The sequence below is a fragment of the Nelusetta ayraudi genome, unplaced genomic scaffold (genome assembly GCF_046127955.1).
Source record: "Nelusetta ayraudi isolate G7.1 ecotype Tasmania unplaced genomic scaffold, CSIRO-AGI_Nayr_v1 ptg000017l, whole genome shotgun sequence".
NCBI lineage: Eukaryota > Metazoa > Chordata > Actinopteri > Tetraodontiformes > Monacanthidae > Nelusetta > Nelusetta ayraudi.
The window spans coordinates 930660-957080 of NW_027466067.1; the positions used below are offsets into that span (position 1 = coordinate 930660).

At 41.2% G+C, this 26421-nt stretch overlaps 2 protein-coding genes across 2 annotated transcripts; both read left to right on the forward strand.

Annotated features, from left to right (window-relative positions):
* The first annotated feature begins 328 nt into the window (after positions 1-328).
* ankrd52b (ankyrin repeat domain 52b) lies at positions 329-16603 on the forward strand. Its single transcript, XM_076024461.1, has 28 exons — positions 329-505; positions 1246-1329; positions 1705-1783; positions 1933-2003; positions 2131-2331; positions 3542-3629; positions 4319-4461; positions 5052-5264; positions 5736-5814; positions 5929-6043; positions 6565-6647; positions 6771-6873; positions 7211-7279; positions 7366-7506; positions 7657-7707; positions 8122-8233; positions 8371-8442; positions 8522-8723; positions 8876-8963; positions 9175-9292; positions 9448-9667; positions 9809-9896; positions 9988-10071; positions 10759-10904; positions 11508-11590; positions 11977-12059; positions 13004-13095; positions 13699-16603. Exons 1-28 carry the CDS (start codon positions 479-481, stop codon positions 13881-13883), a joined length of 3120 nt encoding a protein of 1039 aa, XP_075880576.1. The 5' UTR covers positions 329-478; the 3' UTR covers positions 13884-16603.
* A 406-nt stretch (positions 16604-17009) lies between these two features.
* npepl1 (aminopeptidase like 1) lies at positions 17010-25353 on the forward strand. Its single transcript, XM_076024468.1, has 12 exons — positions 17010-17232; positions 19479-19664; positions 19980-20150; positions 20638-20727; positions 20810-20891; positions 21733-21875; positions 22005-22082; positions 22185-22285; positions 22572-22695; positions 23253-23429; positions 23789-23899; positions 24415-25353. The coding sequence occupies exons 1-12, from the start codon at positions 17083-17085 to the stop codon at positions 24574-24576; spliced, it is 1575 nt and encodes a 524-aa protein (XP_075880583.1). The 5' UTR covers positions 17010-17082; the 3' UTR covers positions 24577-25353.
* The last annotated feature ends 1068 nt before the right edge of the window (positions 25354-26421 follow it).

A 26421-nucleotide genomic window follows, 5' to 3' on the forward strand; every position in this document is an offset into this window, starting at 1 on the left:
TTTAATTATTTTTTTAAATTTAATATCTTGTTCGTTTTGTTGTTTACAGACACAATATAAAACGAAATAAATAAAATATAAAATTAATCAAAAAGTCAGTCAATTTAACCTTCCATCAAAGTTGATAATGAATGAGTTTGATTAAATATAATAATAAAATACAGAAAAAATACTTCAAGTCGAATCTAATTCAGGTGGTGGTGGTGTTGAGGCTTTCGGGCATTGTAGTAAGATTTGTAATAAGAAAATGACAAACTTCCGTCATAAGAAAACAGCATCGTCGAGACGTCTCCAAATCACGTTTTAATTCTCTCGCGATACCATGACATCTGCCGTGTCAGTGGTCCCATATTCGCAGACTGCAGAGCTCCGCCCCAGCCAAAAGCTAGGCTAACAAGCCTGCAGAACAACATAACACGTAATGCTGCTAGGTTCTACTCTCAGGTCTCAATGAAAGGGTTAACCGGGTGTCTGGAACATGGAGTTAAGAAATATCGAAGACCAGGTAAATCTGAGTTGTTGTTGTTTTTTTTTTTTTTTTTTTAACGGTCAACCCATGTGTCATCTTACTAGTGGTATAAACTGTGCTGTTTGCCTGCAACACTGTTTAACAGCAGGCATGTTAGCGATATCTTGTGACAAAGTTTGCTATAAGGCTTGTGACGGAAACCCACTGTCTCAGTTTTCACTCAAAATTAATGAGTCGTCTCCTCGACGGTCCGTGTAATGGCTAAGTAATGTTAACTAAGTTAAGTAGACGTTTTTCACCCTAGTTTTCGAGTAATTTGACTTCTTAGAACATGAAGTGCAAACCCTCTATTAAGTCGGAAATCCTGTTAGTGACGATGGCAAACGTCTTTATGAGATTGTTTAGTTTGTTTTAACTTTGACATTTGATGCAAATCTTGACTAATTGTTGTATGTTAATGCATATTAAGCCCCGTTTGCATCATTATTACTGTTCGTGTTCTCCATTCAATTTATGCATTGACGTTTTTCGTTAAAAAAATAAAATAAAATAAAATAAAAAACAATGCACAGATTGATTGGTACCCGCTGATAGCTCTTGCATTATGTTAATACTGATGATCTAAAGGCAAAACATACCAGCACTTTGCTGATGGCAACACATTTAAAAGACTATTCTGTGTTGATGTTGGTATGTTTGAGATCATAGACCATCATTAGTGAGTAGTATAATTTGCTTTTAATTTTTGTACATGTTTCATTTTATCTCTCTTCCAGTCGCCATTGGTCCAAGCTATATTCAGTCGAAATGCAGAGGAAGTTGCATTTTCTTTGGACCACAGTGAAGATGTGAATTCGCTGGTAATTCTATTTGTTTTGTTTTTGTTTTTCATACAATCATTTGGCTCTATATTTAGATGAAAATATTCATGCAGCCCTGCATTGCAAACTTTAACTTTATCCTAACAATGTAATAGTGTCCTGTTTTTCTTTGCAATAATTACCAGCTGCTTCATAAACGGTAAAGTTTAGGCGAGCTCAAAGTTTCATATTGCATACGCAAACTACTTGAGTTGGAATTAGGGGTGTGATCGTAAGATGTTACAATACTAGGCTGTCATGGTTCTTTGCCAAGATGCAGCTGTTCTGAGATGATGAATTGATCATGTGAAATGCTTTATTGCAACAAAGAACACTTCAGGTCATTTCCCCCCCCCCCACTTTCTTTTTGCTCAGGATAAAGAGCAAGGCACGCCACTTCATGCTGCTGCTTACTTGGGCGATGTCAACACTATGGAGCTGCTCATTGCTTCTGGTAAAAAAAACTTCACTCAGAGTTTATGAGTAAACTGGACATTTATCGCCAACAGGTCATGTGGCACAAAAAGACATATTATGAACTGTGTGCCTGCACTATATGTGTAACATGTTTAATAGTTACGAACCTTTATAACCGTTCTACAGGCGCCAATGTCAACGCTAAGGACCAGGGTTTGCTCACTCCCTTACATCGAGCAGCTACCTCACAGAACGAAGTAAGACTTTATTTCAACTCAAAGGGGGAGAATTACTTTTTTTAAGAGCTTGACTGCCAGATTTTAATGTTGTTTGTCTTACTCTTCGTCTTATTTTTTTTCTTTATTTTTTAAATTGTTTTGACAGAAAGCTGTGGCTCTCCTGCTCAAGCACAAGGCAGAGGTCAATGCACGTGACAAGTTCTGGCACACGCCATTACACTTTGCTGTTTCCAAATGGGCCACTGGGTGTGCTTTAGCTTTGGTACCGCACGTGTGCAGCCTGGATGTTGCGGACAGATCTGGAAGGACGCCTCTGCATCATGCAGCGTACAGTGGCAACAGAGAGGTGAGCTGTTGTAGCTGTGCCTAACATTGCTCTGAAACATATTCATCTGTTTGTTTTATGAAAGTGTTGCGTAATGAATCAGTGGCGTTTTCTTAGATTGGCCTGTGGAGATTTGTGGTAAATACACTGCCTGGCCCAAAAAAAAGTTGACACCAAAACTACAGGTCCCACACTCTGATATTTTGTTGGACCGCCTTTAGCTTTGATTACGGCACGCATTCGCTGTGGCATTGTTTCGACAAGCTTCTGCAATGTCACAAGATTGATTTCCATCCAGTGTTGCATTAATTCTTCACCAAGATCTTGTATTTATGATGGTAGAGTCTAACGGCCGCTGCACAAAGCCTTCTCTAGCACATAAATCTGGACTCATTGGACCACATGACCTTCTTCCATTGCTCCAGAGTCCAATCTTTATGCTCCCTAGCAAATTGAAGACTTTTTTCCAGACTTACCCTGTTCCAGAGTGATGTGCGTATCAGGGTGAGAAGAGAGGCAGATGAAGTGATTCACTCATCATTTCTTTTGCCTACTGTACAAGCATGTGGGGACAGTGCTATGATCTGGGATTACTGCAGTTGGCCAGGTCTAGGTTCAGCAACAGTATGTGCTCAAAGAATGAGGTCAGCTGACTACCTGAATATACTGAATGACCAGATTATTCCATCAATGGATTTTTTTTCTTCCCTGATGGTATGGGCATATTCCAAGACGGCAATGCCAGGATTCATCAGGCTCAAATTGTGAAAGAGTGGTTCAAGGAGCATGAGACATGATTTTCACGAAAGCATTGGCCACCTCAGAGTCCAGACCTGAACTCCATTGAGAATCTTTGGGATATGCTAGAGAAGGCTTTACGCAGTGGTCAGACTCTACCATCATCAATGCAAGATATTGCTGAAAAATTCATGCAACACTGGATGGAAATAAATCTTGTGACATTGCAGAAGCTTAACGAAACAATGCCACAGCGAATGCGTGCTGCAACCAAAGCTAAAGGCGGCCCCACACAATATTAGAGTGTGTGACCTGTATTTTTGGTGGCAACTTTTTTGGGGGGCCAGGCAGTGTATTATGATGTCATTATAATTTGTATAAGACTTGTACCAAGTTACCTTATTGAGCATCTTCAAGACAAACTTTTCAGACAAACCAACATCTTCCATCAGCTTTGCCAATTGGCTGAGGGATCAATTGTTTGTTTCTGCAGATGGTACGCTTGCTGTTATGCAAAGGTGCCAATGCGCAGGCCAAAGACAAGAAGGAAAGACAAGCAATCCACTGGGCTGCATATCAGGGTAAACATGGCCACACACTGTCATTCATCTGCTTTATTGAGAAAAACAAAGAAATGCACAAAATGCACTTTGCATGCTGAGCTCAATGTGGTGGACCATTTTTAAAGTGCTTCTAAAGGGCAAATAAGTGCTGAGAGAGGCCACTGTCGTTTACTCTGTTACTGAAATATAGAGTGTGCTGTGGGCTCCCTGATACAACTGAACAAGTGAACGGAACTCAAGTTCCCTTTCAGGAACTCTTGGCTATTATAGAGTAAATCCAGTTATCGCAGTAAATTTGATCTGCTTAAATTCTACTTTTCTGCTTTGAAGCGAGGACAAAAACTCTTGACTGTCAAATATGTGTATACAATTGTATATGACCTATGTTATCAGCACATAGCTCAGCAGCACAGCCAAAGTTCATCCAGATAAACTCATCTGCAATGTGCAAACTATGTTTATTTTTTTGCTTCGCTTTAGGCCCAGTTCCAGTTCAATTTTAGCCTGACCCCTTCCCAAAGCGCAAAATATCTCAAACTCCGCTGTTTGTAGCGCAGTCCGGATAAATCTCAGCACTCTCCCCCTCAGTGTGTGTGAGGATCTGGACACCCTAAACCCCCGCAGGGGAACGTGCGAAAAGGGCGGGGCCGGGCCGAAGGGCTGATTTGGGATTGTGCCTAAGAATACCTGCTGATCTCTTCTTTCAGGCTTTTTGGAGGTCGTGAAGCTGCTTGTGTCTCAAACTGCTGATGTGATGTGTAAGGATAAACAGGGCTACACTCCACTTCATGCCGCAGCGGTCAACGGACACTTGGACATGATCAAATATCTGTTGAGGCTGGTGGTGGAGGTACGGTGGCTGTTATCCTCTCCTCCATGTTCTCTGTGTCTTCTTCATGACTGCGCTGTCAGTTGTATTCACCTTTGACCTTTGTGGTTTTTCCACTGTGTACTACTTCACTTTTTCCTCCCATACTGCAGGTGGCGCTCTTAAAATGGGCAGCAGCTTTAGCTACTAACCACACTGTACTGTAGCAGCTGTGTCTAATTTACATTAATTTACAGAGGGACTGACAGACTGCTGTGCTACTTTGTTTTACTTTGATTTATTTCACTCTTGAAATTGAATTATTGTTATTCACTGCCATTACTCACCATTTAGCTTTTGCCTTGAAAATGTAACAAAAAGTCCTATTTTATTAATATTATTATTATTATTATTATTATTATTATTATTATTATTATTAATAATAATAATAAACTTTATTACAGACACAAATGGTCCAGAAAAAAATCAAGATAATACATCCAAAAGATATAAAAGACACAATAAAAGAGCCATGCACGACATAATCACAATGCAACAAGAGTAAAGAATAAATGAAATGAACCTATTTAAATTTTCGACGCTTATTTTTTTACTCTTTGACGTGCTTTCAGACTAACGACACAAACGTTTTCGGCAACACGGCTCTCCACATGGCCTGCCTGAACGGCCAAGACGCCGTGGCCACCGAGCTGGTCAACTGCGGCGCTGACATCGGCCAGCCCAACCACCACGGCAGCACGCCGCTGCACCTGGCCGCGGCGTCCGCCAGCGGCGTGCTGTGCCTCGAGCTGCTCATCAACAACGGCGCTGACGTCAATGTGCAGGTGAACGTGGACAGCTTGGCTGCGTAAAAGGAATTGACGGGTTGATTTAATTTTGTCTGACGCACCTCATTGACTTGTTATATACGTAACGCTTCTCGTGCTGAGGTTAATTGGCTCTTTTATTTTTAGGACTAGAAAAGTTACTCACAACTTCTTTCAAATGTGAGGTTTAATTGTAAATTGACTCCAGGCTGAGGTATTGTTTTTTTTATTGTTATTTTCTAATATTTGTTTTTAGTTCTTTTTCGCTGATGTTGTTGAGTTTGTATGTGTGGGGGGAATTCCTAATTCTGCCTCGATTCTATTTCGTTGTTTTTCACATGTTGTTTAATGAAATTCACAAACTCAAACAGAACGTGTTGCGAGGTTGCTGTCATCAGTCACACTAAAGATGATCGCAAGGATCTAAGCTCACATGAAAATGCTCATTTCAATACCTTTTTTTTTTTTTTTTTTTTTTTTCTTTTGCAGAATAAAGAGGGAAGGAGCCCTTTGCATATGGCTGCCATGCACGGTCGATTCACAGGATCCCAGATTCTGATTCAAAATGGTGACTGAGGAACCACCTGCACTATGACATGCTGTCACAGAACAGCAGCGCATTGCCCTTAACTTCCTACTGACGCCCTATAAACTGCATGTTTCCTTCTCCTTGTGCATGTAGGCGGAGAGATTGACTGTGTTGACATCCATGGGAACACTCCTCTTCACCTTGCCGCCAGGTGTGGCCAAGAGCTGCTCATCAGCGCCCTGCTGTCCAATGGTGCCGACAAGACCAAGTGAGTCCTTAGATCTTTCGCTGCTTTTAAAAGAGTTTATTAAGTGGCGGCAAACTCTTCTAACACCCCACATTATTGATTGATTAATGGATTGATTGACTGATTGATTATATATTCGCTGTCAGTGCACAATCAACTGCCAGTTGCCTGCAATCTGTTGATAACGTGTGTGTTGTTGATTTGAATAATCAGTTATAAATCAGTTTTGAAAGAATAAATGAGAGAGTTAAAATGACCAAAAAAAACGCAGAACTGTAATCACAAGCTGGTCTTTCATATGAATTGAACAATTAACGAATTGTTTTTTTTTTATTGATGACATGCCAATTATAAATCAGCCATTTATTTAATTGGTTTAAAAATCAGTTAAGTGTTATGTGCTCAAATTTATGCTAATGTAGATCTTTCCAGTGTAAGAAGGGACTTGTCATCACTGAACTATGTTGTGTTCCTTGAAATGTGTAATCATTATTTAGTGTTAACATGCTAAGCAGATGAATTTTTAATCATTTTTCCAAAAGGCAAGGGCTCGATGGGATGCTTCCGCTACATTTGGCGGCACTCCACAGCTTCCCAGACTGTTGCCGGAAGTTACTGTGTAACGGTAGGTAGGATCACAGCCGCGACCTGCTTCCTTTATGCTGCTCTTCCTTTATTCTTCTTCTATGACTTTTTTCTTGTTTGTTGACTGAATTGTTTTTCTCCGTAATTTTTGTGTGTCGCTCAGGCCAGTTTTGCCTCACTCCTTCCACCGCGCACTCTGTCGACTTTGATATTAACACCACAGATGATTTCGGGAGGACCTTCCTACATGCAGCTGCCCATGGAGGGTGAGACGCACACATAGAACCATTATTAGATGATGAATAACTATATCTCTTTTTAATTCTCTGACTATATGTAGATTATACAACCGAGTATAAGGGCCACACAGAGTGGGAAGAAAAATCGTTATTTTGATAATAATTAATATGATGTTTATGAGATTAAAGTCGTAATATCACTAGAAAAAGGTTATAAAGTTGCAAGTGAAAAATTGCATTATTACAAGAATAAAGTTATGATATTATGATCATCATTTTAGTATAGCATGGTTTATATCCTTTAGTTAATTTTTTTTATTTTGCAAATAAAACCTTGTGAGACTTTCTCGTCATCTGTTGACAGAAACATAGACTGCCTCAACTTGCTGTTGGGTTGTGCTGCTGAGGTGGATGTGAAAGATCATCTTGGAAGGTAACGCAGTCCTGTCTGTCTGAAGCCGACAACCAAAAGCTTTGTCATTAGATGGCGTCACAGCCGGCACCCGTTCCGTCCTGCAGGTCTCCGCTGCACTACGCTGCTGCCAACAGGAACAGCCAGTGCATCGTCTCCTTGGTGAGGGCTGGGGCCGAGGTCAACGAGCTGGACCTGATTGGCTGCAGCCCTTTGCACTACGCTGCTGCCTCATTCAGTTTGAGTGGGTGAGAGAATCAAGCTTGTTTTCCTGTCTTTTACTCCAGGGGCCACATTCTCGCTTAGTACTAAAGCAGTATTTTTAAATGACGTAATTAACATTTTGTGTATTTGTTTATATATATATATATATATATTATTTTTGTATTTACCCACAGAAGGGAAACAATCAGTGATTACGGCGAGGAAAAGGAACAACAGGCCTTAATGTAAGTCATGTCTCAGTCATGTTTTATAAGGTGGAGATTTTTGTGCATGCGAGTGCACTATGCAGAATAGGTTGTTTAAATGTAGAAAATGATGATTGCATTATTATTTCATTGATTATTTCTTCCCTCATTGAATAAAAGTTTCACTTTAAGATTACATTTTTTTTTATCAATACAACGCCCTTCTATTTAATTCCTTTTTTTCATATGTTCTCACCTGATGCAGCTTAGAAGGTGCAACTTAAGCATCTTTTATGTGGCATCTCCTGTTTAGGTGTATTTGAGCATTTTTGTTCAGGGTCCCTTAAGTCTTAATGAGTTAAAAAGTAATACCCTACGCTGGATTCACATTTTTACAAATTTTAGATTTTAAAAAATTTATACATTTTTTGTTTTGTTTTTGTTTTTATTTAGGTGTTTGGACTGCTTGCTCGACAGCGGGGCCAATCCAACCCTGAAGAACAGCAAAGGTTACAGTGCTGTCCATTATGCAGCAGCTTTAGGGAACAAACAGCACCTGGAACTGGTCAGTGCTTCATTCTTGGCTCCTTTTTACATCCTTGCTAAGCGCTTATTGAAGACAGGTCACACTTTTGTTTTTGTTTTGTTTTTATTTATTGCTTAATTTCATTTATACAATTTTTTTTTCTCTGACCTTTGCAGCTTTTGGAGATTTCATTCAACTGCCTCGAGGAGGCTGAAAGTAATATTCCAGTCAGCCCTTTGCATTTAGCTGTAAGTGAACATGCATTAAACTGTAATTATGCCGTGCGGCACAGCCTGATATTTTGACCCGACTCCACTGCCGTTCCAGGCTTATTATGGCCACTGTGAAGCTCTGCGACTGCTGTCGGAGACGTTGGTGAGTCTGGACGTGAGGGACGTGGAGGGAAGAACTGCCCTCTACCTGGCAGCGCAGAGGGGATTCGCCCTGTGTGTGGAAATGCTGCTGAAACATCAGGCGTCCTACAGAGTCAAAGAGCACAAGCGCAAGTGGACGGCTCTCCACGCTGCAGGTGTGTGTGTGTGTCTGTGTGTGTGTGTGTGTGGATGCCTTTTTCGGGGGAAAAAATGGCATGGGTGGAAACACACATTTTAAAATTGTCAAACTCTTTTGTCTCTGCCTTAAATGATTTGATATGTCTCGTCTTGCTCTTGCCATGTATAGCTGCTGAAGGCCAAATGGACTGTGTGCTTCAACTGGTTAACATGGAACATAGTGCTGACATCATTGACAGCCCAGATACCCAGGGACAGTGAGTATCTGTATTTCTGCAATTTATTTGTATTAATTGACAGACTTTTTTTTTTTTTTTTTTTCACCTCTCCTGCTTTTTTCTTTTTTTTGTAATTACCGTAACCGTTTTGCAAAATGGCATTACTTTAGAAAAATGAAATCAAATAAGATTTGAAAGGAGGAGATGATTTCTTGCTGTTCTTGTTGATTGCTTCCATTTCCGTGTACAGGACGGCGCTCATGCTTGCAGCTCTGGGACGCCACACTGACTGTGTTCATATTCTGCTGGAAAAGGGAGCAAAGGCTGATGCAGCAGACAAAAAGGGCTTTACTGCTTTGCACAGAGCTGTAAGTGTGTGTGTGTGTGTTTGTGTGTTGTGTGTTGTGTGTTGTGTGTTGTGTGTTGTGTGTGGTGTGTGGTGTGTGTGTGTGTCATTGTTTTAAACACAAGAGTTTTGGACGTATCCTTGTTCCGCAACTGTTTTCTGGTGGACTCTCTGCAGGTGGTGTTGGCCAGTGAGGGTTGTGTATCCGCCCTGCTGGAACACGGGGCTTCTGCTCTTTACAGAGACTCTCAGGGAAGAACTCCAATGCACTTTTCAGCATCTCTGGGGCACACAGAGTTGCTGCGATCTCTCCTCAAAGCTGCCTTGAAAGCAGACCCTCTGGACTCCATGTTGGACTACAGCGGCTACACCCCCACCCACTGGGCTGCCTACCACGGTGAGAAACCGGGTCGTCTGAAACGTGCTTGGGACAGTCATATATGAACTGTCCGCCACCGCACTCCTGGGTACCAAACATTCTGTTAACAATAATTCATCCCCCCCAACCCCCCACCCACCCACCCCTTCCTGTCTTCAGGCCATGATGGATGTTTGCGCATTTTACTTGAACACAAACCTTCCAGCAACCAAGAAGGGAACCTCTTCACGCCTCTCCACTGTGCCCTGTGAGTCCTGCTGCAGCATCACTGGATGTCAGTTACTCCTGATCCAACACCAAGGTTCTTAATAATGTGACCGCTGTGTGTTTGTGCACAGTGTGAAAGGACACGGTGCTGCTGCTGCTCTTCTTCTGAAGACTGTTGGCTCTCAGATTGTTAACCTCAGTGATGCCAAAGGAAGGTGAGTTCAACCATGGGCATTGCATTGGATGTTTTTGTTTGTTTTAATGCATTTAGAGAAAGCTACCAAATCCGATTGAGTTTTGTTACCACTTACAAGCAGTGCTATATTGGAGGCTAAAGCAAGTGAACACTGTGCACTTACCTTTTTAAATGCTGCATAGATTTTAACGAGCTTGTCAGCACAAGTAAGCAAGAGAGGGAAACATTCAACTCTGTGATTGAGTAAAATTCTGAGAGTGTCCGAAAACTTTTTTCCGCCATTGTACCCTCAAAATGTGCTGTGTGGGTATAGTCAGTGAGAGGATGGTGGGGAGGAGCCAGTGTGACAGCAGTAAGCAGGCGTATAAGCCTCAACATCAGCTGCAGTACTGACACACGTCAACCAGTACTGTGACACCATCATTGTAGTTTCCACAATATCGCTCTGAATACAAGGCTCTACACTAGAATTCATTGTATCCAGCATGTGAATATTTACACTATTTTTGTTATTCTAGTCATTATTTAATAGTTTATCAACCTTTATCATTAGCTACGAAACCTTCAGCAGACATCTATATAACCCACTCTTGATTTCACCACTACAGCACTGCTTGCAAGCCAGCAATATAGTAATAGTATAATAGAAGAAACGCCTTTTTGTACACGCCGAGGAGAACCAATGTGTTGACACCTGTGGCTGCAGGGCTCCGCTGCATGCGGTGGCTTATTCAGGTAATGTTGCTGGGCTCCAGCTGCTGCTGGACCAGGGAGCAGAGGTGAATTCTGTGGATGGCTGCGGATGCTCGCCGCTGATGGTGGCTGCTGACTGTGGTCAGACAATGGCCGTGGGTAAGTGACTGCAATGTGTGGTTAGTGTAGTTATCGATAATTATCATACATGTATTGTTACAAAATTTTAATGAAATCAAACTGTATGCATGGGACCAAAAACGTTGGTCTTTTCGTGTGTGTGTGTGTGTGTGTGTGTGTGTGTGTGTGTGTGTGTGTGTGTGTGTGTGTGTGTGTGTGTGTGTTTTTTTTTCTTCCCATCACTACCTTACAGAGGTTAATACACCAGATGCTTCAGATTGTCACTGAATGAAGTTGTTTCATGCGCTAGGGGGGGAAAAAACAACAACAAACGGGCGACTTGTGGCTCAGGAGGTAGAGCGGGTTGTCCAACGACCGAAAGGTTGTTGGTTCAAATCCCGCTCCGTCCTAGTCCGTCGTTGTGTCCTTGGGCAAGACACTTAACCCTAAATTGCTCCCAATGGGGCTAGGCAGCATCTCGCATGGCAGCAGCCACCCATTGGTGTGTGAATGTGTTGGTGAATGGGTGAATGAGAGGCCTTTGTAAAGCGCTTTGGGGTACCGTGATGGTGCTAGAAAAAGCGCTACATAAGTGCAGTCCATTTCCCATTTAAACTTTTTGTTCCTTTATTTGCATTTCAGAGTTCTTGCTGCACAAAGCCAAGCCAGACCTGAGCCTGGTGGATGTCAACAATAACACTGCCCTTCACCTCGCCTGCGGCAAGGTTTCATACACACATACATGTTCATGTGCACGCTTTAGCTTTGACTGTTTTAAATCATTAAAATCAGCAGCAGAAATGTGCTAATATTACAAACATGCTTGTTTAATGCTTTGTGTCACTGATTTTAAATTGGGCTGAAAGACTGCTGCTCTCAGACCTTTATCCTTTTCTATGACAGCGTTGTCTCATTTGTCTGACCCACCGTCAATCCAGACTAAAGGGGAAGTATGAGTAGTTTTCAGGCGGTGTTGCAATTATTATGAGCTATGGGCCAAAGCAGTTAGAAGTGTTTCAGTTCCTCTAGAGTTCTCAGAATGAACAAAGTGCTTGTGTTGCCGTGTTAAGTTACAAAAAAAAAATGTTTGTACGTCTGTGTTTCCCGGCAGGGTCATGAGATGTGTGCACTGTTGATCCTGGGTGAGATCAGCGACTCCTCACTTATTAACGCCACAAATGCCGCCCTCCAAATGTGAGTCCTCGTGAGGCTGTCACTTCGACTCTTTCCAGCTATTGATTATCAACCATAGGTTATATTATTAGAACAAGGGAGATTATGAAGTTTTCCGTCATCTTATCTTTGTCACGGTGTAGCTGAAATGCTCAGTGTAAAGGGATAGGACACTCAAAGTAGACATTGCACTCACTGACTATAATTTGAAGTTTCTAATCTACATAAATTCTTTCTGAGTAAGGGAATTTACACAGTAGTAAAATAGAACATGAATCCAAGTGTTGGGACAATGCAGCAGTCCAATGTTATTAGACATGATCCGTTTAAAACTGTTGTTTTAAACTGAATACAATCATCTTAAAAAAAATTTAAAAAAAAGAATCTCATCAAAATAAAAATAAATCCAAATTCTACTCCTACAGAAAGTGTCCCCTGGCTTGGGGGCTCGAGCCTATATTTTGTATAAAAGCATGGTTTATTTGTTTTATTATTTTGTTTATTGTTTAGTATTTCTCAAACAACCAAATCAAGTAATAATGAAAGTAACATGAAAGCACAAACTGAGACAGTCGCATTCACCCAAAAAACCAACAAATTAAAACTGAGCAGTGTGAGTTCAAGAGGCAACAGGAGGAAGCAACAGCTTATTTAGTCCTGCCCCTTCCTTACAATATCATATTAAACAAAAATAAATACACAAAAAGGATACAAAAGTCCTTTAACCCTGTTGAAATAAAATTGACAACAAATAAAAAATAAAATTAAAAATAAATAAATAAAGTAAATAAGTAAGTGGGTAACACTGTTTTTCTTGGAGAAATGTCACCAGATTCTCTGCCCACCTTGCGTGTGTGCTGCACCCTTTCACTTTAAATGCAGCTGGTCTTGGAATAAAATATTTGCCTTGTTGTGATTCCTTCACAGCTAGTGTGCAATCAACCTGTCCTCTTTTCCCCACGCAGGCCCCTTCACATAGCAGCAAGGAAAGGTCTGGCCACCGTGGTGCAGGTGTTGCTGAGCAGGGGAGCAGCAGTCATGGCCGTGGACGAGGACGGTAAAGCAGTGATAATGATTGGTTGAGAAAAACAATCCCAAAAGTTCAGTCAAGTCATGTAAAAAAATAATTGATTGTAATTATTAATTGTTCTTAAACTTTTTTCATTGGGGAAAAAGTGAGTGATACATGTTGCTTTACAAAGTGTGTACATATCATTAAATCATATCAACGCAGGAAATTAATTCCTAAAAGAAAGTAAAGAAAATACACCCCGTTACAACCAAACCCACACTCTTTCCCATCGCGCTGTTCTAATACAGTTTCTAAGTTGGTGGGGAACTTAAGAATCCGTGCAATAAAAAAAAGGTAATGATAGTCATATAATTCATGTCCGATATATTTAGGAAATAAGTATTAAAAAAAATATTTAAAAAAGGATCAAATATAAAAAAAATATATATATTTTTTAAAAAGGTACTAATACTGCAATAAATGAAATTTGACAATTACAAGTATAAACTTATTAAGCTGGTTTGCTCCATATGCATCCCTCTTTCATTCATAACTTCTCCTTCAAACGATATCTTTTTGTAGAGTGCTAATAATGAGAAATATCACAACTGTTTTGCTTTGTTTTATTCCCCTATCAAACCTCTGCAGGACACACGCCAGCTCTGGCCTGTGCCCCAAATAAGGACGTTGCCGACTGCCTGGCGCTCATCCTCTCCACCATGAAGCCTTTCCCCCCCAGGGAGGCCGGCAGCGGGGAAGCCTCGCACCTTGGCCCCAGCGTGAAAAACTGCGGCATGGTGTGCGGCTCCGGCGGCAACCTGTGTCACGCCTGAGTCTCCTGAGCCGCGCACGGCCACGGCTGTAAAAAAAAAAAAAAAAAAAACAGTGTTACTGTAGCTTAACCAGTCCCATTTTACATATCCATTGGAAGGAGTGCGGTCACACACACAAGCACACACACACCTCCTCTCATGCGTGTCAATATGCACAAGCTGAGCTCCACTAACCTTGATTTCTTCCGTTGCACAGTGCTATTAATAGCAGGCATTCTCTTTTCTCTCTCACCCATAAATATAGATATATATATATATAAAAATATATATTTACATATGTACTGTATATTTACATATGTACTGTATTTTTTTTTTCTTTAATCAAAGTTGTGACCAGTTAAAATGAATATTAGTGTTAAAAATCAGACACAAGCCGCTCTACTAGAGCCTTCAACTGTTAGTGTTGACCTAATTTTGTGGCACTAACCACCAAAGCGTGAAGTGTGGGCCCACGCTCTCCACTAACACAAGTGGGTGTGTGTGTGTGTGTGTCTGTGTGTGTATGTGTTTGTTACTATGCATGGCATTTTACATTTCAGACGTCGTTTCCTAATGTCCTTCTTTTTTAAAAAAAAAAAAAATGTCGCTAACGGGTGCTGCAAACTTTTTATGCAATGAAGAAAACTCTATTTTTCATATGGAGCCCAAAGTCTAATGGATACTACTTTTTTTATAGGGAACTTTATTATTTTGATATGATCTGGATTTTACAGAAGTTGCATATGAATTAATCATAGGCGCGCGCACGCACATGGACGGTAATAATGGCATATTTTATACTTGCGTCTTTTATGTATTTCCCTGCCAGCGTCTTCCTCCACCATCACTTCTCTCACAGCAGTGAGACGGTGAGTCTGAGAGTTTTTAGTTGGGCCCAGCTTGGCTTTTCTATCAGGAGCTTGCGTCAGACCCGGCCTTGCATTTGGGAGCTCCAACCCTGGTTTATTATCTTACAAGTGGGACCTCATTTGGACTCAACCTTCAAGATGTGCACCGCTTGATTTCCTCGTCAGTTGTAACGAACATCTTCTCCTCCTTGACATCAACAGCTGTGTTCAATCGATGTCCTCGGCTATTTGTCCGGACTCGAGAATTTTGCTTCATTTTTTTTGGTGCTGACAGTGTTTGTCGAGTCTCTTACACTTCTTCTCGAGGCTCAGCGGTGTTTGTTTCTGTGGCTTGTCTTGGTCCACTGGTCGAACGGGGGCTCTTCTGGCTCGGCCGCCTGTGTCCGCTGGCTTCTCTTCTTCCTCCGCCGTGACGAGAGCCTCGGTTGGTGCCACACCTCAGGCCTGCTTCCTTAAGCCACTGCTGGAATTTAAACGTCTGCTGCTTCTCCTGGCTCCAGATGGCACATCCCGTTGGCGGGGGTTTCATGTGCTCTTCTTTTCTTCGTTGGTGCCATCTGTCTTTGACTTCCTGAGAAACTCTGCAGTCCATCCTGTAAACATTTTAAAGGAACCATCAAGCAAGCTGTGAGGAGTTGGTCTTCCAGTGCTTTGACCTTGGACTTGTGTATCCCCTCTCAGACACGCTATCTAAACAGAGACAGGGTGAATATTTTTGATGAGTTGGCTGCTCTGCTCCTATCCTGCCCATCACTGATATATGGGCCACGTTGCTACCTCACTCACTATCTTGCGTAAACACTTTACCAGTGTTTTCAGGCGTAGCATTTCATATACCGTTACTGTTATTTCTCAGTGGTATGAGATTGTAATTCCTACTCACATGGCCAACTATATCCTCTGTTGAACACGAGGCTCAAAAGGAAACTGTCCAATGAAAGAAAACGCACAGCTACATTTCTCCATGGGTCTTACACCCAAGTTCAATGTCCTTGTGTGTCTCTGTGCAGGAAGTCCTGATCGTAGCACTACAGAAACCTTCCTTCTCGAACACTTAAAGAATTCTTTACATATCAGATTTATGTTAATTTTGATATTGAACCTAAAGGAAGCGGTGCTTTTCATTCTCTCTCAATTGGGAGGAAATTTGAATTAAGTCACTGATTTTCTTCAAAGCGTTGTTCGCTACGTGATGAAGCATTCAGGATTTGATGGCCAGGCTGCTCCTTCAAAAAGAATCTGGATACTGCAGGATCAAAACTATATACAGTATATTTTTAAAAATATGATGCTTTTTGAACTACGAATTTACTAAAGTCTGACCTGTTCTGACAGATAATTATGCGTTTGTAATCAACAAGCTATATTCTTGCCATATAGAAGGCTAAAGTTTATATGATTTAATCTTTGTTAGTTTATTGTCACGTAATTGCTGCACATATAATTTCTTAATTTTCTGTTGTAATGCCTCTTTGTTTGTTTGTTTTTAATGGCATTTATTACATTTGCACTCAGCTGTAAACGTTTACATTATATAGGAGGGTTTCTTTTTTTATTTTATGCAAATTTAGAATATCTGAGTGTTTAGAATTAGCTTTGAAACAACTCAAGAAATCTAATTAGCTTGAACATGTCTTCTTCATTTTAGTGAATTATTAAAATAAAATATATAATTTTGGCATTTCAAAATGCATGTCGCAGTGAAATGTTGAAATCATGCATGTATTTATTGATTTTCAGACGTGAACTGTTTCTTCCAATTGAGATTGCTCAGATTTCACAGATTTGAGGGTGTAACTCAAAGTTTATGCGATTTAGTTGTGGATGACGTTGTTAAGAGAGCAAATAAACATTTAACTACCTTTTAAACAACTCTGTATTGTTTGTTTGTTTTTTATAAAGTAATATCATTGTAGAAATTTATTATTGATGTATGTACTCTATATACGCTGTAAATTATTAATTTAGCAAAAATTGCATTTATAAGTACTGGGTTTTAGATTATTATTATTCTATTTAGTGGCCATCTTAAATTAAGAGCGGAAGTCATTTTTACTTGAGCCATTAATTAAAATAATAATAATAATAATAATTTAAAAAAAAAGTGACAATGATTGGTTCCGTTTCTTTCTGTTTTTTAAAATTTGAATTATATTTATATATTTAACTATATGTTTTACATTTACTCAGAAGCGTAGACGCGGGCAGTATAGTTCAGCCGCTCGTTGTGACTTTAATTTTGTCCTCTCCCGGACGCCGTAGCCGGTCCAAGCTTCACCGGCGGAACGACAGCTGCCTTCAGTGGCAGCCAGCCAGCCAGGGTTCCTCTTCACCTCGCCTTGGGAAAGAAAATGGCTAACGTGGTGTTGGAGTTCTCGGCTGGTGCCGGTGACTCTGAGCCACAGAACCGTCCCGTCCTGATCATTGGACAGCAGGCTGCTCTGCAGCAAGTCACTTGGAGCCAGATTAAGGGGAAACTGGAGCCGGTCATAAGCAAAGAGGTAACGGAGCGACAACGGCTTGGGGCTAATGTTAGCGCTGTGCTAACCTCAGTCATCGTCTGTTCAGACGGCAAAAGAAAATGTATAACTTTGTACTTAAGGACGCATTAAACCCTTTTGTTGCCGAAAAAAACAACACAAATTGATCGGTACGAGGTTACGCCAGCGATCAAACAACTACGAAGACCGATGACGTCTTTGTTATCTCGAAGAAACGGTAAACAATTGATGACGATGAATGAATGAATGAATGAATGAGGTTTTCACCCTTTGTCCACTAGCAGTCCTCAATTGGACATGCACAATGTGCGTTTTTACAGACAAACAAATCTCAGGGAAGTTTCATTATTGACCTATATTTAAAGCCTCTTCCTGATTTGCGAACCCGGACGCTGTTTCCTGACGCATTTTCCGGTGTTTTTTTTTTTGTTTTTTTGTTTTGCCCGGGGATAACATTTCCCAAGTTAAATTAATAAAATTCGCTTTTTAAGAGAAATAAACAACATTTCCCGTCCTCCGCGAATTCGTTTTGGCATCGCAAGTAAAGTCTCCAGTGGCTGCGCTCCTTGTAATTTTTATTTATTTATTTATTTATTTATTTATTTATTTATTTATTTTTGAAAAATTAAAGCTAAAGTAGCAATATATTTTGATTCAGTTTCGAACCCAGTTTTTACTTAACTGTTGCGTATTACAGGAATAATGGCACCATTGACATCACAAGTTTAGCAGGCCTGGATTGGACATTAACCCAGCAGGTTGATCCCCTTGCTTCCCTGCTCTCCGTTCCTTCTTTTACTTCTCACTTGCGAAAGATGATGATGATGACTGAACTAAGTCAGGAGACTTTGGATTACGCTGTTGTTGTTGTTGTTTTTTTTAATGGACCTTCAGCAAGTGTGGGTGTTACTGTGCAGTGGGGTCTCTTGGTTGTCCCGCTTGTGCCATTATCCCTCTTGCACCTCAATAAAATAGTGTTGCTTTTAAATCGAGGCCTTGTTTGGTTCTAACGCAGTTGTGGACAAACTTTTTCACTGGTGGGTCACAATGGGTTCTAAAATTTGACGGAGTTGCAGGAGCAGATGGATGGAGTATTTTGGTTACCCACCTCATGGGAGGAAAAATATATATAATGGGATATGTAGAAACTGTTATTTATTTATTTATTTATTTATTTATTTTTACATATTATTATAATTTCTTCAAGTTTGGCGGGCTGGATTGAAAACTTTACGGGCCACATATGGCCCCTGGGCCGTAGTTTGCCTACGCCTGTTCCAAAGTGAGATGTCTCGAAGCACTCGCACATTGATATTAATGTTGATTGTTGCCTAATTTGGGTAATGATTATCCTTGGAAATAATTTTTTAGTATTTTTAGAAAGTATTTTTTTTATTATTATTATTATTATTATTATTATTATTCCCCGTTTCGTATTTTAATTAAATCAAAATAAAAAATATATTGGTTTCATATTTTTTGACTTCGGGGACATCTTGTTCTTCGAGAGTGCAAATGCCACTTGTGTGTCCACAGGACACAGCATAGGAAATCAACCCGCTCCTTGTGCTGTCTGCTGTGATCTAACTTTAGCAGTGTTCAGACGAGTCTTAAATAGGTAGTTATGCAACACTGACAGCCACTCTATAGGTCAAAGCCTAGTTCAAAGACCCCTCTTGCTTCTATGCTAATTCTCCCAAGAGTTTTACATGACACGATCATCCACTCCATCAAATTTGAGGAGGGTGTTTTAGTTTATTTGGTTTTGTTTTTGTCTTTCCAGGATTTAAAAAATTTACCAACTGTTTATCCATTAAAACCTCGGCTTAACCCTGTGTTCACCGACACAGTTTATCAGAATGGGACTCTGTATACCATCTATATGCAGGTTATTTTTGAATTATCTGAATGGGAACAAATCTTTGTTGATGGGAATCAAAAGTCACTGTCAAAATATGATACCTTTGTGTTTAATCCTTGATAATGATGGAATAAAAATTATTATGAAGTAATTTGAACAATTCTGACGGAGAGAATTAGCAGCCAAAGCAAGGAAAGGAAACCAGTGTTTTCACTCGTGTAGAGGAGCAGATTAAATGATGCTCGGAGGGCAAATCTGAAAGGAAGAAAAAAAAATAGTTCAAATATGAAATTTGCCAATGGACAAAATGTTTTTTTAATTGCTTCAGATGTTGCCAATGTTGCTATTTAAAAAAAAAAGTCCTTTCTGTGTGGTGTCTTCTCAGCTCTGGCAGACGGCCTTCGGCTCCTTGAACCCGAACCCGACAGACAGCTGCCCTCTGTACCTCAACCACGCCGTGGTGGCCGCACTTCCCCCCCGCGTCAGCAGGCACAACAGTCCATCCTCCGCTCACTTTGTGTCCCGCCTGGTCCGCTCATGCCTCCCTGGAGGGAACAGCCGCTGCATCGTGGTCAGTTTGTGCTACACGAAGAGTGAACTGTCGGTCTTTTTGCGGCTCGCGCGATTTTGCTTTCTTTCTCTGCAAAGAAAGATTCTCGTCGGTGAGAAACTGATGACTCAAGTCGAGAGCTGTGAGTCCGCTGAATCTAAGTTCATGCGGTTTAATTGGGGATGGTGTTGCAAAAAGGGCATGGGTATATATGAATACGTTGTTTATAAGTACCAAGCTCAAGATCTGATATATTGACATGTTTAGAGTTTAAATTGCGTAATTTGCAGCAGTTGCATCTAGCGAGAGACTCTGTGCTCTGCCCTGCCCCTCCAGATGGTGTGCGAGCGCTCCGATGTGTTTGCCTCGGCCTGTGCCATCGCCAGGGCCTTCCCCATCTTCACCCGCCGCTCCTCGGCCTCACGCAAGGCAGAGAAGAAGCACGTGACCGTGGAGCTGCTGATCGTCGGGCCCGACAGTAGTCCTCTGGGTGCTGTTGAAATTGAGGTACTGTTGTAATAAACTTGTAATAAACAGTGCGCAATGGATACTCAGTGTTTCCATGCTGGTTGGGCATCCATTTGACTGTTTTATTAAAGTATAACACTGGGGAAGTGTGTGTGTGTGTGTGTGTGTGTGTGTGTGTGTGTGTGTGTGTGTGTGTGTGTGTGTGTGTGTGTGTGTGTGTGTGTGTAAAAATATTTATTTATATATATGTATATATATATATTATATACATATGTATGGGTGTATCTGTGTATATGTATATGTGCATATATGTATATATATATACATATATATACATATATATGTGTGTGTGTGTGTGTATAATATACACTCACATACATATGTGTGTACTCACAAGGTTGCAGGTTATCAGCCACTGATGAGAATGTAGTTATACAATTGTGTCTTTTAATAGCAGACTTGCTGTACAAGAAGATAAAGAACACTTTGTTTATTCATTTGGGTGTCTCGCTCTCTTCTGATTCAGTGTCTTTCCAACGCTGCTGACGGTGTGCGCTTGGCCGCTCGCATTGTGGACACACCGTGCAACGAGATGAACACAGATCACTTCCTCCAAGTGAGTGAATATTTTTCGCTCCCCTCATGTTTTACCGTCAAGCGCGCAGCCCCCTCAACACACCCATCTGTTTCTCTTTCAGGAAATCAAAACTGTGGGATTAGAACTTGGAATCACTCCAGTAATCATTCGTGGGGAGGAACTGAAACAAAGAGGGTTCGGAGGTACTGCGTCTGTGGACATGCGTCATCGATGTTGCCCAGCCAGCCAAAGAGTCATTGTCAACATTTAGCCAAGCAAAGGCGCAACCAAAATACAATGAAACAAGTTACAATCCCCTAATTTGGATAATAAGTTTCAGCCTTTAGAAATGTAATGGAATGACCCAGCCAGTGTAGAAGAATGCTGCAAAACTGACCAGAAGTAAACCGCAGCATTATTTGACGGAATATACATACTGTATATGTAGTTACTTATTTTTGCAAGCAACCACATCCCAGGATAAGTCCTGTGTTTGTGTGAAAGTTGTTGGTCAACTTGCCCATGTTCCTGAATAATTATGTCAAAGAAAATAACTGAGGGTTGCTGAAGATAAACTAACTAGTGCTGGATTCAATGCATAAAAAAAAAATAAATTAAAAAAAAAAAAAAAAACAGCCAAGTGCATTAACATCTGAAAGGAAAGTTTTGAGAGTATTGTTTGTTTTCGATTATTCAAGTTGAAGGAAGTCACAATATTCCAAAACCTATAGAGGTCATCATAGCTATAATATGATATGTTTAAATCCAGACTCAAAAACCATCTGCTTAAGATATGCTACTCTAACTGTGTCTCTGTGTTGTTGTTATTTTATTTTATTTTATTTTATTTTATTTTATTTTATTGTATTATATTTTCCTTACTCTTTTCTGTGTGTCGCCTTTCACTGTCGCTTTATTGCATTTGGCTTATCCTGTACAGTGTCCTTGCGTGTTCAGAAAGGAGCTCATAAATAAATATTATTGTTGTTGTTGTTGTTGTTGTTGTTATGATCATGTGCAACTTTGACCTTTGAACCCCTCCAGGCATTTATGGAGTGGGCAAAGCGGCAGAGCATCCCCCTGCCTTGGCAGTGTTGAGCCACACGCCTGAAGGTGCAACTCAAACCATCGCCTGGGTGGGCAAGGGCATCGTCTACGACACCGGAGGACTCAGCATCAAGGGGAAGGTATGCCTCACCCTCAGCCAGGGACTTCAGCACAGCTAAAGCATGTTCCAGTAGCTCAGCTGCCGCGATTGTCTGTCATTCCGAGTAGCTGGCACTGCAGATGCATGTATTCATCCTTAATCTCACCAGACCACCATGCCTGGGATGAAAAGGGACTGTGGTGGAGCCGCTGCCATTCTGGGAGCTTTCAAAGCTACTATCAAGCAGGTGGGGTGACGTTTTTTTTTTTTTTAAATATACGTACAAATTATCCCATACATGTTTTGTTTGTTTTAACCACTAAACCAAACTGTCCTCTCTTTGCCTCAGGGTTTCAAGGACAACCTCCACGCAGTGTTCTGCCTGGCAGAAAATGCAGTGGGCCCCATCGCCACACGTCCCGATGACATTCACACTATGTACTCTGGAAAGTAAGATTCCGCCCGACAACTCCACCACAAATCAACCATTTCATTAGTCTGCACCTGCAAGTGGGATTTAACAAAAAGTGGGATCCCAAGCTCGAGCGCAGCGTTTCTCAACTGGTGAAAACGCATTTTAAAATACATGCGTGTATATATACATACATATATATTGTGTGGGTACACATATATATATATATATATATATATATATACATATGTGTGAATGAATGAATGTGTATATGATAAATGAAGTTGTCTGAACTGAACATGTGACTCTGTCGTTCCTTTGAAGGACCGTGGAGATCAACAACACGGATGCCGAGGGCCGCCTGGTGCTGGCTGATGGAGTGGTGTACGCCAGCAAGGATCTGTCCGCTGATATAATCCTGGACATGGCTACACTGACAGGGGCTCAGGTGGGTGTCGGCGTCCTCGGCTGCGGCGCCACCTTTCATAACAAAATGTATTGTGGTACTAGAGATTGGTCTTGGTCCTGTCTCGGACTCTGAGGCTTTTTTACTGGTTCTTTCCTCAGTCTCGGGCTGGACAGACTCAGCATTTTTTTAAATCGTGGTGGAGACTCGGCCAACACTGTAATGACACGATAATAAGAGAAAAGAATACAGCTGCTGCCTTGTTGCGCTCTGTTTGTGACACCCAGAGTTTTTTTTAATGATTCAGAATAGCTGGCAAAGCAGCAAAATTATTAAAAGGTACCCTGCTGAAATGAAATGTTTCTGTTCCATTTATGTAGAACCAAAGTTGAATTTAAATCAGAAAATGGTCATTTGTTCTGTTTTTATTTGTAATTTATTGATGTAGTTATTTGACTTGATACATACAGTCTGGGTCTTGTCTCGGTCTCCTTCCTCGAGTCTTGATAATGTCTCGCTCTCACTTGGTCACGGTCTTGACTACAACACGGACAAAAAATGACGTCATCACGGTGTCGTGTTGTGTTGCCGCCGTGCAGGGAATCTCCACAGGGAAGCACCACGCGGCCGTGATGACCAACAGCGAGGAGTGGGAGGTGGCGTGTGTGCGTGCCGGCCGCAGCAGCGGGGACCTGGCCCACCCGCTGGTCTACTGCCCAGAGCTGCACTTCAGCGAGTTCACCTCCGCCATGGCCGACATGAAGAACTCTGTGGCAGTGAGTCCCCACATCCGTGTGTGTGTGTGTGTGTGTGTGTGTGTGTGTGTGTGTGTGTGTGTGTGTGTGTGTGTGTGTGTGTGTGTGTGTGTGTGTGTGTGTGTGTGTGTACCGTTATGGTATGAAATAACTACTTTTAGAAGCCATAAGTAAGTAGAAGAATCAAAAATGAAGTACATAAAGAGCAAAATATCAAATTATATATTTATATATATATATAACTTTTATTTAAACCTTTGGTGTGTGTGTTTGTGCGCGCATGCATGTGTGTGTGTGTGTGTGTGCTCTCCTTCTCTTGATAAGTGTGAGTTTTCACACAGTGTTGCTGATGTTTTTGGTCTCCTCTACTTTACCAACAGGATCGTGAGAACGCCCAGAGCTCCTGCGCCGGCCTCTTCATCAGTTCCCATCTGGGTTTTGATTGGCCGGGTGTCTGGGTCCATGTTGACATCGCATCTCCTGTCCACGCTGTGAGTGGCTGCAGGATCACTCTCATCTCCTTGTTTTTTTGTCCTAATTGAAACACGGGTTTTCATTTGTTGGGGCCAAACTAAATGTCTGAACAGCCACACAGTGCCCGGTAGATGTAGACGATGTGGAAAAAAATCACAAATACTCAGCGCCTTCCAATGACTCACACAACTTTTTAATAAAGTTTAATAACTTTTAATGGTTGTGATGAATTAAAGAGATGGGATTAACCAAATGCCAAACTTTTTTGACAACTGTAAAAACGAAAAGAGAAGCTTGAGATGGCAAAACTACTATGGAACAAAACCATTCACTGTGCCTCTTCTTTAACAAGCTACAGTTGGTGTGAACTCTCTGACTCCGATACCGATACCAAAATGAAAAAAAATGACTCTCTGGAAAGGAAGTCTTAAAAGATAAAATGAAGATCAATTTCACAGCGTGACAGTCGGATACTCTCTCTCTTTTGTTCACTCCCGTCTTTTCTTCTTTCCTTTTGCTTGTGTGCGTGCAGGGCGAGCGTGCCACCGGCTTCGGCGTTGCCCTGCTGATGGCGCTGTTCGGCCAGGCGTCCGACGACTCTCTGCTCAACAAGGTGTCTCCCCTGGGCAACGCCGGCGCCAAGTCCAGGGACCCGCTGGACCAGCGCGACTGCAAGAGACGGAGGCTCGTCTAGACAGCCCCCCCCCCCCAGCCCCTCCCGCCTCCCTCCTATCGCTTTTCACCTGCCGACTCACCACCCAAAGTGTTCACCATCCACTCAGACTTCCACCTCTTTCAGCTGGAATTCAGCTCCCTCTGTCTGTTGAAATATGGTTTTAGTGTAGGAAAAAGTAAAAATGAAAATGGAATTTTTAGTTTGATTTTTTTTTGTTTTTTTGTCACAGACATTTATTTCTGTTGCCTTTGTTTTTTTTTTTTGTTTTACTGGGCAACAACCTTGTTTTTGATTCTGCATCTTCTCAGCCTGCACTGCTGTTGTGTGTTGATCCACGTGTTAAAACAAGGATTGTGCCATACAGTTTGTCTCACTAGATGATGTGAACAGTAAATGTGTCTTTCTCTCTCTCTCTCTCTCTCGCTCTCGCTTTCTCTCTTGATCTGTATCCACTTCACTTTCTTCTCACACTGAGTGTTTCAATTCGGACAAATGCATTTTATAGGACCAAAGTGATGATGGTTAGGTACTTTGCAGCAGTGCAGCAGTTGTAATGCAACAATGTTCTCGTGGATAGTTAACAAGCAGCAGCACCATGCCCGCCTTGCCAACTCTCAACGCTTTTGTGACGATGATGTAAACTGTAAAGTTAACGATCGCGCTCTCCCAACCCTGAGATAATTGCTTCAGCGAAAAAGCCGCGTCGTCTGATAGAAAACTGCGGAAAAGTTTTTACACAACATCTGAATTTCAGATTAAAGGAAAATAAATTCTACGAAATCACAAGCAACTAAATATCTATTGGCTTCTTTTATTTGTGGCTGACTGATTTTACAGTTCTGTACAAATGTGTTTGGCATGTTGAAACTGATCAACATCTGTGAATGTGCAATACAATGAAAATCTGTTGATTACAACATTTGAACAAGAGGAACCCCCCACCCCCCCGTGTCTCATGCCTTTTACATGAGCTTTGTAGGGCCACTTCATAGGATGGTTTCCTTGTAATTGGTCGGTTCAGTTAGACCCGATATTATGTAGCGTTGTCTCATCCCTCTTTAGATTAGATTCAATCAGATTCAACTCAACTTTATTATCATTGCACGTCACAAGTAGTCACCATGCAACCATAATCAAATACAAATGTACAGTATATACACATTTCATATATATACACATATATGGCCTCACAGTTCAATTATAATTGAACTGTTGCTATAAAATGCAGTTATGGAATAATGATAAATTAATAATACATATCAGCATAAGTATGTACAGAATATAACAGATGGGATTTATCTGAATTTAGTGATTTACAGTGATTTTGATGTTTCTAGAATGTACATGAGTCCAGGGGAGTTATTGACAGCGATGCAAGACAGTAATGGTTAATGAGTTTGGTAAGACTACAGTATGTACCGTAGTGCCCGTGACCTATGGAGGAGGTTCCTGTACGTCTTGGTGCTGCTTCCCAGAATTAGCAGGCTGAATGTACACCTGAACACCTGGCTTGGTGTGAGCGTGGTCACCAGCCCTGCTTAAAAAGCACTGCCCAACACCAGCAGTCCCTCTCTGGACTCCATCCTGCACGGACTCATACTGTTGTTTGGGGCCTATTCTTGTTTTTGTTTTGTCGACTGTGCCTGGTCAGACTAGTTTCTTTCTACTTACATCCTGATTTATTAAATACATTTGTGTTGATTATCTCAGCCACGTTTTGACCACCTTTTTTTTTTTGTCATGTTCCTTGCCACGGATCCTAACAGTGCCCAAGATCTATGAAAGTTGAAGCCACGGGTGAGAATCTGTAACGGTTAGAGTTTTTCTCTGCTGATTCCTTTTAAGTAACTGGAATTCACCAAA

What these genes read in the sequence shown, in the direction of transcription:
- ankrd52b (XM_076024461.1), top strand. Translation starts at nt 479, where the DNA reads ATGGAGTTAAGAAATATCGAAGACCAG. An exon ending in ACGCCTCTCCACTGTGCCCT is followed by an intron (nt 9,897 to 9,987) that starts GTGAGTCCTGCT and finishes GTTTGTGCACAG; the next exon opens with TGTGAAAGGACACGGTGCTG. An exon ending in CATGGCCGTGGACGAGGACG is followed by an intron (nt 13,096 to 13,698) that starts GTAAAGCAGTGA and finishes AAACCTCTGCAG; the next exon opens with GACACACGCCAGCTCTGGCC.
- npepl1 (XM_076024468.1), top strand. Translation starts at nt 17,083, where the DNA reads ATGGCTAACGTGGTGTTGGAGTTCTCGGCTGGTGCCGGTGACTCTGAG. An exon ending in GGAACAGCCGCTGCATCGTG is followed by an intron (nt 19,665 to 19,979) that starts GTCAGTTTGTGC and finishes CTGCCCCTCCAG; the next exon opens with ATGGTGTGCGAGCGCTCCGA. An exon ending in ACACAGATCACTTCCTCCAA is followed by an intron (nt 20,728 to 20,809) that starts GTGAGTGAATAT and finishes TTTCTCTTTCAG; the next exon opens with GAAATCAAAACTGTGGGATT.